Source organism: Ostrea edulis, chromosome 5 (assembly GCF_947568905.1).
Source record: "Ostrea edulis chromosome 5, xbOstEdul1.1, whole genome shotgun sequence".
Lineage (NCBI taxonomy): Eukaryota > Metazoa > Mollusca > Bivalvia > Ostreida > Ostreidae > Ostrea > Ostrea edulis.
Window position 1 is genome coordinate 24,307,746 of NC_079168.1, and position 14,275 is coordinate 24,322,020.

Here is a 14,275-nt window from a genome sequence, read left to right on the forward strand (position 1 = left end):
TTTGAGGAGCCAATCTACTTGTAAATCCAGGCTGGTGTTATATGTAGTCCTTTGTGAGTGTATTCTTTATATCAACAGTATATTATGACGTAAATCAGTGAGATTATATTTGCTAATGAATTTTCCACCGCTGATTCAACAATTAAAGATGTAATATATTTGGAATAAGCATTCTCATTAAATAAACAAGTATTTCCCTAGCTAAAACAATTCAAAGTGTATAATTCTATTTCACTAACCAATAACAAGACTTGGGGTCCTCTCCTGCGAGGCATGTTTATGATAGAACTGATTGTGAACTGTCACGGTTACATTGGACAGAGTCCAGGATCTTTCCTTCACTGTGTGGTGTAAATGTCTCCCAAACATGTGTATATCTAGAGCACAGTCATTAAGTAGGTATCCCAGCTCCTTAGTAAAGAAAATATACATTATAAAGAAAATATACATTATAAAAAATATATATATCATAAAGGAAATGTACATTATAAAGGAAATATACATTATAAAGAAAATATACATTATAAAAAATACATACATTATAAAGAAAATATATATCATAAAGAAAATATACATTATAAAGAAAATATACATTATAAAGAAAATATATTACATTATAAAGAAAATATGCATTGTAAAGAAAATATACATTGTCACAGAAAATATACATTATAAAGAAAATATACATTATAAAGAAAATATGCATTGTAAAGAAAATATACATTGTCACAGAAAATATACATTGTAAAGAAAATATACATTATAAAGGAAATATACATTATTAAGAAAATATACATTGTCACAGAAAATATACATTTAAAGAAAATATACATCGTAAAGAAAATATACATACATGTAATAAAGAAAATATACATTATAAAGGAAATATACACTATAAAGAAAATATGTACATCGTAAAGAAAATATACATACATGTAATAAAGAAAATATACATTATAAAGGAAATATACACTATAAAGAAAATATGTACATCGTAAAGAAAATATACATACATGTAATAAAGAAAATATACATTATAAAGGAAATATACACTATAAAGAAAATATACATTGTAAAGAAAATAGACATTATAAAGGAAATACACATTATAAAAAAAATATACATTATAAAGAAAATATACATTGTCACAGAAAATATACATTATAAAGAAAATATACATCATAAAGAAAATATACATACATGTAATAAAGAAAATATACATTGTAAAGAAAATATACACTATAAAGAAATACATCATAAAGAAATATACATTATAAAGAAAATAGACATTGTAAAGAAAATATACATTATAAAAAAAACAAACATTATAAAGAAATACATCATAAAGAAAATATACATTATAAAGAAAATACACATTATAAAGAAATACATCATAAAGAAAATATACATTATAAAGAAAATACACATTATAAAGAAATACATCATAAAGAAAATATACATTATTAGTTACACTGTATATGGATTCTTGGCAGGGTATGTTTATAGGTTATAGACTTTGTATGGGAAAGTATGACGACCGAGTTTTTTGGCGCGTAGACGGACCGAGCTTGCGAGGTCCGTCCGCGACAAAAAACGAGGTCGTCATATTTCCCATATAAAGTCTATAACCTTTTTATTATATACTTTCAATTTCATTTAGAAACTAACAATAATTTATTTTTTACAATTTCTTTATTGGTTTAACTGAGTAAAAGATGAAAAACACGAAAAATTTGAAAATTAATGACGTAGTAATTTGCGTGTGTATTGATTGTGACGTAATGTTTGCGGGCTGGAATGTTTCCGGGCATATATCGTGTGATATATGCCCGCAATCTTTTAAAGAAAAAAGAAGAGAAGAAATTGAAAGTATATAATAAGGACTCATATTTCCTGTCAAAGTTTATATTCTAACAGCTTAAGTTCGGTCCATATACCCTGCCAAGAATCCATATAACGGATATGTCCTACTGCAGAGCGATCAAATAATATTTATTTTACAAAGCAATAATATAGATCTATCAAAGCCATTTCGTATCCTATCTATTCTTGGTGGAGTACATGACCTCATATTCCTGGCTTTCTGTCCAATCAAATGCCTGATTTTTTTCTGCAGTAGGACATTGTCTATTTTTACAATTATTGACATTTTTCAGGTCAATAACATATCTGAGCTATCATAGAAGAAGCACAATATTTACCGAGCCCAGAGGGCAAAGTGAAAATTGCTCTTTGAGGGTAGCTAAAGCATCATAAAGACCGAGAAAAAGTCAATAACTGTTTTATTATATGATTGAATAATTTAAAACATCAGAACTAGATACTAAGGCCTACAAAAGTTTATCAAACGATACCTGGTTGGCCATCTTTGTATATACAATGTAGCTAGACTGCAAAACTTTGTCGAACGTGATTAAATTCAGATGGGAGTTTTGTAGAATTACACAAACAATACCTGATCTGTCAGTTTTAAATAAAGTTCGATGTTACTATAACTCAACAATTGAACGATTAATTATACAGGAAGATAGCCAAAAGTGAGTAGAGATACAGGTTTTTATTGAGGGACCAAAACCAAATTTATTTTCGAAATTCCCAATTCATTTTTGGCTTGATGTTGGAGAAATTAATGTTAATTCATTCTGAAGGCATGTTCAGGAGAACACAACATGTTCTTAAGTTGACAGATCATCTCAGCCAAATGGAAAGTAAATGTACGTAATCATTCGATCACATAATATGTATGTAATTATTTGATCGCATAATAATATGTATGTAATTATTCGATCACATAATAATATGTATGTAATTATTTGATCACATAATATGTATATAATTATTCGATCACATAATAATATGTATATAATTATTCGATCACATAATATGTATATAATTATTCGATCACATAATAATATGTATATAATTATTCGATCACATAATATGTATATAATTATTCGATCACATAATATGTATATAATTATTCGATCACATAATAATATGTATATAATTATTCGATCACATAATGATATGTATGTAGTTATTAGATCACATGATAATATGTATATACGTAATTATTCGATCACATAACATGATTTTATAGTTCTAAGATAAGTTTGCATGACATCAAATGATCATTCACATATCAATGTAATTATTGAAATTGCTTTATATACTACATTACACAAGCAATGAATTCCATAATTTTAGATCATTGTCATTGAGATGTTTTACTTTGAATACGGGAATAAGTTCCACTTCTTTTTCAACTCCAACGATATCTATGTTGATTTGGTTGTCATGGTGATTGATCACATTCTGAACTGAAAAAAAAACCTAAACACTTTTATGCTTATTACAACCAGGTAATTAATTTTTAACTGCAAACAATAATTTAACTAAAATCAAACATACTTAAAAGACAAACTAATACGTACCCCAAGAAATTTTTTACATGAAAATGTATTTAGACAATTTCATCAATATTGTCAATGTGCTGTTAAGCAGATAAAGTACTGGTTTACATTTAGTTTCAATAATAATTTGAGAGAAAATGTCATTTGCATACACACATCAAAATACATGTAGATGGATTTTTTTAAAATTTGTCTAATTCTAATTGGAGAACATCATGCATGGCTGTGCATGCACCAATAAACCAAGTTCACCTTATGAATAAAATGACCCGTTTTAAAAATGTGGAGATCGTGACATCAAAATTTTATTTAATATCTTGTTAAAGCATCTCATAATGATATGATTTCACCATCAAAGGAGTGATACAAGCTCTCAAGTATTTTATAGATTTTTTTGTTTTTTCCAGAATGATAACAAAAGGTGTTTTGTTTGCGAGTAAGAGATGATTTTAAAATCCAAATGTTGCAGTGATTTGATGCATGATATGGATATCTAACCAAACAAGAAAATGTGATAAGTATAGACATTTTAAATTTTTAGATATAAAATTATCTATGAAATCTCCAAGTGGTCATGATTTGAATAAACATTAATCTTCATAATATACATGTACATATAAGGGGCTTTTATGGAAGTTCTTATTTTCTGAACGAGTGATTCTTGGGAAGAAATTATATCTTATTTCTAAATATCCCGATTTACTTTCACTATTTCTCAATTATCTTCCCTTAATTTGAATAAATTTAAACACCATTCATGCTAGGAAAAATTGGCAAAGGTTTGGTAAAATTGGCAAAGTAGTTCTAGAGAAGAAATAAAAATGTGAAAAGTTTACAACAATGACAACAAACACACGGGTCATGGTAGCTCAGTGGTAGATTGTCAGACCTAAGAAGACATCAAATCAGTAATTATTCCTCCTTACCCAAATGCTCGGCATATAAAAGTGAGATTAACAGGTTTTCCAGATAGAGGTCCTGTGTCAGGGCAGGCTTGTCAAAGAACCCCGATAGCTACAGCCCTAAGTGCCGTGCAAAAGATCTAATTTGTGGCACTTCATCTTCAGCTAGTGACATCTTTTCAAAATTCACCGGATTGATGACATCACAGAGCAAAATTGTTTGATCATCATTTTTGCCATAAATAACTTAAAATAGCTAATTAAGAATATGTAGAATATGTTTCCTTAACTTCATCTCCAATAGGGCAGACTTGAGCCCTTAGTGCACCTTGACATTTACATGTTACTTAATAAATAATTGTACACATAATTAAGTTCAACACACTACATGTACCATTGAGCAAGTATTTGATAATGTAGAACGTTGTCAGGGGCCACTGTAGGAGGACAGCTACAGGAGAAGACCAGTCCAGCCCTCTACACCTGTAATACGAACTCCAATCCACAACAGACGAACACGAATCCACAGGAACAGGGTCATCTAAAACACAGGACTCCACAGGAAGAACATAAGGATTATCTAAATCCAGGTGTTTACCTGAAAGATATTAACAAGTTAAAAATAGATGTTTACCTGTACAAAGATATTAACAAGATAAGACCAGGTGTTTACCTGTAAAATATTAACGAGATAAGAAAAGGTGTTTACTGGTAAGATATTAACAAGATAAGAAAAGGTGTTTACCGGTAAGATATTAACAAGATAAGAAAAGGTGTTTACCTGTGAAATATCAACGAAGATAAAACCAAATTACTTCGAATATGTTTTACTAGTTCTTTTTAAAAACTGTTTACGAACTTGGAATAATAATAAGGCTTGCAATTTCATAAAATCTTGAGTTCTTGTTTAGAGTAAGAATGATTATCTATGTAAGAATGATTATCTATGTAAATTTGTTTGTAAAAGCTATTACCCGGTACATAAAACTGTAGAATATGAATTGCAGTATTTATGTGATTTTGTTTGTAGAAGGCAGTCATAATGACATTACAAAGTAATTGAACCATTCATGCCATTTGTTTGAACAAGAGCAACATTCATACTGCAACTACACCTGTGCAATGCATTCAGTAATGCAGTATTAATTAAAAAAAGGACTGATATTCAACTAAACCATATTCTTTGATAAAAAAAAAAAAGGAGGGGGGGGGGGGGGGGGGGGGGTTCTGACAGTGTTCTATCAACACTTTCTCTGATATCGGAAAGAATTAACAAAATGCTAGTGCAAATAATTTTACTACATAGCTATTTTTAAGAAAGATTTCATTCATTTTTACTTTTCAAAATATACTGGCACTAACATCATGGGGAACATGTACACCAAGTTTGATGATCCTAGTTTTATTAGTATAGCTTTCTGTCATGATTACCTAAGTTTGACATTGAGAAATATCCGACATTTCTCCCTCACCATGGGGAACATGTGTACCAGGTTTGATGATCCTAGCTTTCTTAGTATTGCTTTCTGTCAAGATTACCTAAGTTTGACCTTGAGAAATATCCGACATTTCTCCCTCACCATGGGGAACATGTCTACCAGGTGTGATTATCCTAGCTTTCTTAGTACTCTCTTTATCCTCCCCACAAGGTGCTGATGGATGACTAATGACAAACTGCACCATTCAAGAAGAGAACTCATATATGATGCTTGAATATAATATGTGTATCAAATCTTATTATCTTAGCTTTATTTATGTTGTGCCTATAAAATTACACATGTATATTTGATCTTAACCTTTGACCTTTAAAAAACCCATAGGCTTCTTCCTTTCATCATTGGGAACACATTTGATGATTCTCGCCTTATATTATAAGTACTGATGGGTGTATAAAAAGACAGTCAGTCCCTAGAAAATAATTCTATGATTGATCTGATTTGATTTGTAGAACCTGGTCTTTAGAAAGTAATTTAAGTATTTATGTGAATCCAGCACTTTAACGTGTAAAGAACATGTGCATTGATAACTGACTCTGGTGGCCAGGGTGATTGTTTTGAAAAAAAGAAAGTCTCAAACCTGACATTTAACAGAGGCAGTGACTGTCCCAGGGTCCAGTTGCATGAAGATGAGTTAAGTTTAACTGACATTAAACGTCTAGTTAACACTATATAAATGTCAGAGTTAATGGGAAGTTAACGGTCTGTTAAACTTTGCTAAACCATCATGCAACAGGGCCCTGGCTTGGATTTCTTGCAAAAATCTCAAACTTTAGTTCGAGTTTTCTTCTATTTGATCAGTCAAAATTTGAGCAAAATCTCCAACTTAAGTCAAAGTTTTTTTTCGAGAAATCCAGACCTGAATTATAGGTGAAAGTCACGGACCTGTCAGATACAACCTACAGAAAGTCACAGACCTGTCAGATACAACCTACAGAAAGTCACGGATCTGTCAGATACAACCTACAGAAAGTCACGGATCTGTCAGATACAACCTACAGAAAGTCACGGATCTGTCAGATACAACCTACAGAAAGTCACGGATCTGTCAGATACAACCTACAGAAAGTCACGGATCTGTCAGATACAACCTACAGAAAGTCACGGATCTGTCAGATACAACCTACAGAAAGTCACGGATCTGTCAGATACAACCTACAGAAAGTCACGGATCTGTCAGATACAACCTACAGGAAGTCACGGATCTGTCAGATACAACCTACAGAAAGTCACGGATCTGTCAGATACAACCTACAGAAAGTCACGGATCTGTCAGATACAACCTACAGAAAGTCACGGACCTGTCAGATACAACCTACAGAAAGTCACGGATTTGTCAGATACAACCTACAGAAAGTCACGGATCTGTCAGATACAACCTACAGAAAGTCACGGATCTGTCAGATACAACCTACAGAAAGTCACGGATCTGTCAGATACAACCTACAGAAAGTCACGGATCTGTCAGATACAACCTACAGGAAAGAAACGCCTGTCATGTTAGCGTGATAAATTTAAACAACGAACATTGACTTCTACAACCTTGAGCATTGTGCATAGAGCAAAATTCATTGTACTCTATCTACAGCTGGTGATGTCTCTACATGAGTGTAATACTTAAGATATAAAATTCATTTTTTAAAATACATGAACTGTGATGCTTTACGCCAGCATGTTAGCACTTTGTGAAAACTTTGCCGGCATGAAGTGTTGCTGTTCATACCCTTAATGTACGTATTTTCAAAAATGAAATTTATTTCTTATATTTACATTTAACTCTTCATTTCTGTCAGAATATTCTCAGCCGTTAAAATATTTGTACTATATATATCAAGATTCATATGCACATTGTTCACATTCATGAGGAATTGGCTATCATTTCAATTGGTTAAAGATATTGAAGACAAAAACATTAGAAATGTAAATATTCTCTAATGGGACGTAAAAAACATATAAACAAACTAAACTGTTAGAGAAGCTTAGAAATCAAGTACATGAATCAATATAGCAATGAAATATCTGTAATATTTTACCATAGCGATAAGTTTGTACTTCATCCATAGGAAGACATCCTTCTCTCGACCAACATCCTTCTCCAAATACACCCTTATCCTTCAGAAATGCTCTGTATCGGGTCTCATCAAAATCTGATGAGCAAGTCTCTACAATAAAATATATTTACTTCATTTGAAGTTCAGTTTCTTTGAACTAAAAAAAAAAAGTTTTTGAACACAGTAAAAGAAAGGTAACTCTTGTCATTGTAACAGGAAGGGAGAAACTGCATGGACCAGACCGGAATTTGAACACGGCCCCCCTGAATCTCTAGTTAGGAACTCTAGCAAAGTCTGAACTATCTGGCCACCGGCGATCAAACCCGACTGACTGCTACATCAATAACCCATTTTATCTATCGTACCTTGTGAAAATTCAAAAGGGAATTTGGAAATGGTTGTTGTATCATTCATGTAGGAGTGGAACTTTGGGCACCAGAAGCCATGAGACTGACTAGAGCAGCCCTGTGTGTCCTGACTCTGACATTCTGATGAGCAGTAGAGGACAGCACGACACAGCGGACTGGAATTAAGAATAGGGATTATTACACATGTAATCAGTAACCACAGCTTTAATTATACAACTACACATCAGTTCTGCACTTTTATTGCAATCTTTCAGCTGCTGTTTTAACTTTTTAGCTATTGAGATGATGCCCTCATTTAACATTTATGGTAGGTTTTTCATCACATTGTAGAAACACGAAATCCGATAATAGCAGATTTACTCATCACATTATAGAAACATGAATACTGATAATAGCAGATTTACTCATCACATTATAGAAACACGAAATCTGATAATAGCAGATTTACTCATCTGATCACATTATAGAAACACGAAATCTGATAATAGCAGATTTACTGATCACATTATACAAACACAAATACTGATAATAGCAGATTTACTCATTACACACCAGAAGAATAGAAGTCGTTGATCTGCACGCATGTGACAAAAATGGCATTCCCTCCATCTGATATTATGTTCTAATGAAATTGTAGCAGTGGAACCTACCAGTGCTACACCAAAGTGGTGAAATTTTTCTGATAAATAAGGATCTTTGGTGAACCTATAAAGAACATCAATGGCAAGGAATTTTATATAAATAAGACCTACATCATTAATTAAATGTACATCTTTCTTGATGCATCATCATTTTACACTGAAAATAAATCAAGACTGCAAAAATACAGTAATACAAAAAATGTTCAAAAACAACATTTAAAAGTTAGGCTATCAGTGTTTTAAAAAATCAGGTCTTTAAATGAATAAGTTAAGATGTGTTGGATTACTATAGTTGCTTTCTTTGTACGATATTGTTGACATTATTCAACTGAGTTCAATTTACTGTTCAACCTTACCGATCCAGTTTTTCACTCCGGAGAACAACATGTCTTGGCCGACGTGCAGGGGCTTTACATGGCAGTAAACAAGTTTTCACAAAACAATGGAGAACGTCATCTGGTAAATGACCTGTAACATCTTGGTGACTTTGTCCAATTTCTTTAGAATGTTTATCAACAACCCGCAAATAACCCTCCCCATCTACAAAATAGATCAAGTAATTTTTTTTTGTTTATGACTCACTATAGTCAACTTCTGTTTTTTCTTTACAAAATTCCTTGAAACAACCACTTTTCTAATTATCTTAATCAAATTATTCAAAGTAAAAGTTCTATAATTTTATACCATTAACAATTAATGCATATAATATCTATAATTTCTGCATCTCAGCATATCATTTCTTTTCTGAACACCAGAATTCGAACCTAGGCCCCCTGAATCTTTAGTCAGGTGCTCTACCAACTCAATCTGAACTATCTGGCCACCAGCAATCGAACCCGTCTGTCCACCACATAGGAGAGGGGGGAGGGGGGGGGGGGGGCTCCTTAAATGTTTTCACACTAGAAGACATCAACTCTTTATCCCCTGGCAGGCATTTTCACCTGTAAGTTCCAGGGGCTGGTCTACGACACCAAATGTAACAGGGAGAAACTGCAATGGACCAGACCAAGACTCGAACCCTGGCCACCTGAATCTTTAGTCAGGTGCTCTACCAACTCAATCTGAACTATCTGGCCACCAGCAATCGAACCCGTCTGTCCACCACATAGGAGAGGGGGGAGGGGGGGGGGGGCTCCTTAAATGTTTTCACACTAGAAGACATCAACTCTTTATCCCCTGGCAGGCATTTTCACCTGTAAGTTCCAGGGGCTGGTCTACGACACCAAATGTAACAGGGAGAAACTGCAATGGACCAGACCAAGACTCGAACCCTGGCCACCTGAACCTTTAGTCAGGTGCTCTACCAACTGAGCTATCTGGTCACCAGTGATCGAACACGGTTGACCACTACGTGATAAATGCTTTTGATTTCATCATGATTAGAAGGAAAAATTGCTTTTTATTAATGATCATCTTTAAAACAAAATTTAAATGAAATATGCAGCACAAAACATGAAAGTTGATTCACTACATTAATGGCACTAAGCTATAGTTATAAAAAAAAAATCTGTTACTTCAAAGGGCATATATTATCTTAATAATATTTGCATTCCAGATATTTTGATAATTCTACTATTTCAAAACAATGAAATGTAGATCTCCTGCCACTTTCTACAGGTCCAGTCCAAAGACTATTTCTACCTACGTAGCTACTTATAGCTACATAGGTATTTAAACCTACTGCAGGTAGCTATTTTTACCTACTTTTTCCTTTACTTGCATTTCGGGGCCAAACGCAGGAACGGCGCACTATGGTGTGTACCAGATTTCTTGATTCACTTACACTGATGATGAATACCACAAAAATATTGGGCAAAAATGACTACTTTCTAACCTTTCAAATTTGCATCAATAACAACATCAGTTCCATTTTCTAGGAGCTTACTAGGATCAAAGCTACGTGATAAAAAGTCTAGAATGTCTTACAAATCGGTATTAAATTTAAAGTTTACCTTCATGCATTTTTACATTAAAGGTTTTTGGGGCGAATTATCATGCATTTCCTCTGCATTCTCCACCCTCGTAAAGTATTCAAATTTACACTCCGAATTTTGCCGTGCACAGGGTACTAACTAACAGGGTACCGCCGTGCACATGCACAACATGATACATAAAACGACTGACCTGTTTAAAAGATGCACCTTTATTATTAATATTATTTATCTATATTTTCCAAAACAGGTAAATGTACGTAGAAGTAGCTAATTTAAGTAGGTTTAAATACCTAGGTAGCTATTAATAGCTACGTAGGTAGAAATAGTCTTTGGACTGGACCGGTTCTACAGCTGTTAGTCCCAAGGAGAAAATATTTGAAGTTTGAACTTGACAGTTTTCACACTAGAAATTTCTCAGAGTAACACTGTGTAATAAATGAATTGTATCCTTTAAAATACGGTTGATTATGAAAGCTCTATCATATATAATATATCATTCATGTCTAACGTAACGTAGAGAAAAACATAAAGTGGCACTTAACTGATGAACTGATGAAGTTTATCGAGCCCTAATCAGCGCAATTACACGACCTCTACTAGGCATATAATTTACACATTAACTCTCATATCGTACCGTCCATAATCCTTTCTATAAACCATACGGTGTCCTCGCAAGGAAGGTTTTTAACAGTTTCTTCTTCCATATCCATTAAGGTTAAAGGGAAAATGAAAGTATCCATCGGAATAACCTCATTTTTTTGCTAATGTTAATGGAAATATCCGACAGTTTACGATTGTATAAGTCCGAACCCGATTGGAAAGAAGAATGGTGTCTCATAGGTGCTTTTAAAGGTTACCAAACAAATTCCACACATAGTAAAAATCACGTGCACGTACCCACACTAAATATCAGTATTGAAATGTGTTGATATTTAGTGTTGGTGTGTGGTTTTCATTCTGATTTCCGTATTATTTCAAACACCCGCAGGTATAATGGAAAGATGTATTTGCGGCGCTTTGAATTTCGACGTTATATTGCATACTGATAATGAAAATGTGACATTAATATAGCGATCTTATAATATAGGATCACTATATTAATCATATCATGGTACAATGGGTGTATCAAAATTGATGGAAAAAGTGTATACTATGGAAACTGATTTGAAAGGGGTATAAGATGCATAAGTGATTTTATTTCCAACTAATGGTCAAATTATGAGCTATGAATTAAGACTTTTGTAAGACTTATGACATTGCGACTCCTTTCACTTCATTTTAGGGCATAGCAAATATTCTTTACCAACTTGATATTATGCATAATGAAGAGCAAGTTGCAAGTAACTCGCCAAAATATTTGAAAATTATTCGCAACAAAAATGTCAAGGGTTCAAGTGATATTTATAATGTTTTTATATATGACACATATATGGAAAAAATCAAAAGTTGAAACCAAGTGGGAATTAAACTGTATTACATGTAGATCTCAATGTGGATCAAAAGTGGTGGTCATGGCATAATAAGCTCATCTTTAGGTTGATCAAAGATGGTTTCGGTACAGATTAACTCAAAGAATTCCACAAGCACCAATAGAGTCCCGTACAAAATTCAAGTTGTTGATACAGAGTCGTGCACTTTTTGTATCATTCACCCTGCATCACTGACCCACCAGTTTTGGGAGTGCATTTATGTGGATAAATTGGTGTAGTATTATGAAATGGATTAACATCACTTTAGACATTTTAAAATGTTGATGCTTCACAATTTGATGTAATTTTTGGTATAGATGTGCAAATAAATATATTTTAAACCTCATTCCCTGTAATGAAAAAGGTATATTTACAGAAGAAGATGTCATAAACAGCTACCATATTATGAGGCTGCAAAACGAGAAATTTTGTATTACAGAAAGTTGGAAAAATATATGTATCATTCTGGGAAATTTTGAAAAGATGGGGGATTCTATTACTTGGAATAATGTGTCAGCAACGAATTGGAGACAGTCGTTTACACCTAGGATTTGCTTTTCAGATGATCCTTCAACTGCAGCACGTGCTTCAAACTTCTGGATTTCGGAATACGAGGAGCAAAACCCAAGACTGTACAAAGAATCTACAAGGAATCGTGATCCATAAAGGCGATGCATTTGGACTCCTAATCCTAGTTGCAGGGGACAAATCAATGCTCGCTGTCGTGTTTCTTGTATAATTGCTTGTCCTATGGACGCAGTTTTTAAGTTGGATGACTTCTCTTTCACTATTGATCTTAAAAAGAACTGTAGACTTTCAGGCACTATTTCTAAATTCTTTTGAAGCTGTAATATTTCTGCAGCAGCTGGATAAATATTTTTATCAAGTTCGAGGGCACAGATGTCATTCCTTATAAGTTCTGCTGCAGTTTTTATTATCTTCATTTTCTCTTCCTCCTCGCTTTCATTATTTAAGCCTTTTAGATACAAACTGTGCAAGATACTTGAAACCGTTTTGCGAAATGTTATAACATCTTTCCGTCCTTGTTTGTCTGACATAACAATGCGATCACCATAGTGTTCCCTCAACTTCTGTTTCATCCATTTTGTCGTGTAAGCCTTTTCTCCACAAAGTGATTGCATTTTGATGACTAAGTCATTGACAGTTACTTGCTCCTCGTAAGAATCATTCAAAAAGCTAATCATGTCATCAAATTCTGATTGCAGTGTTGAGGGTCTACCGCTTTCATTCTGCTCACATGTACTTTTATCTGCAGAGAATTTTTTTGGCATTGCTTTCGAGGTTCTAAAATTGGTACTGCATACATGGTGGTAGACTGCATCTGCTGCGTGCAGATCACTGACTGATGCTATTCGACCCTTTACTATCCTTCCCCAGTCATTGTTTCGCTTTTCACAAACTTTCAAAAGCGTGGTTTGAAATTCTAGTGTCCGAACTGGATACCACTTTGTTCTAGATCCTTTTCTAACAACTTGCTGGCCGCAAAACAAACAATCATCACGAAAATCAAATGAATAGTTTGACCTCAGTTTTGATGGTGTCGCTTCACACTCACTAGAAAATAACAAGTGTGCACTCTTTCGTTTAACAGTCTCTTTTTCGATGTAGTGAGCATGGATGAATTCACAGCGACATTTTTCATGAACTTTTTGCATTGGTTTGGTGAACAGTTCTTTGCCTCGTTCTCGGCTGGCAAGATTAATGTTTTCGCTACCTTTTGTAGTGAGAACAACAGCATCTTCTGGCTTCACGGTTCCACAGCAAATCACACAATTAATCCCGTTGGTAGGCGTTTGGTTACTGAAATTAAATGGAATGAGCAATATAAATTTCATAATCAACTGAGAATTAATGGATTCGATAAAATTATATGACGATAACAATATTATATACGTGAAAGTGATACAGACCTAAAACAAAGTAATTAAACAATAATTAAATGTAAATTTGAAAATCGCTTGAAAAAGACATATAGGCCTA

The 14,275-nt window shown here is 33.4% G+C and overlaps 1 protein-coding gene and 1 non-coding gene across 2 annotated transcripts in view; both read right to left on the reverse strand.

The window, feature by feature from the left end:
- Positions 1 to 11,586, reverse strand: part of LOC125652239 (zinc finger MYND domain-containing protein 15-like) — a 15,573-nt gene extending 3,987 nt beyond the window's left edge. Inside the window, exons 1-8 of the mRNA XM_048881281.2 lie at positions 11,440 to 11,586; positions 9,228 to 9,411; positions 8,783 to 8,935; positions 8,228 to 8,385; positions 7,845 to 7,973; positions 4,710 to 4,913; positions 3,232 to 3,320; positions 240 to 411 (exon numbers count right to left, since the gene is read on the reverse strand). Of these exons, the coding sequence (XP_048737238.2) occupies positions 240 to 411; positions 3,232 to 3,320; positions 4,710 to 4,913; positions 7,845 to 7,973; positions 8,228 to 8,385; positions 8,783 to 8,935; positions 9,228 to 9,411; positions 11,440 to 11,545 (1,195 nt within the window). The 5' untranslated portion in view covers positions 11,546 to 11,586. The remainder of the gene's footprint in view (positions 1 to 239; positions 412 to 3,231; positions 3,321 to 4,709; positions 4,914 to 7,844; positions 7,974 to 8,227; positions 8,386 to 8,782; positions 8,936 to 9,227; positions 9,412 to 11,439) is intronic.
- On the reverse strand, positions 10,121 to 10,193 carry Trnaf-aaa (transfer RNA phenylalanine (anticodon AAA)). The gene has a single exon. It is a non-coding gene; the product is annotated as a tRNA-Phe (tRNA).
- Positions 11,587 to 14,275: the final 2,689 nt, after the last annotated feature.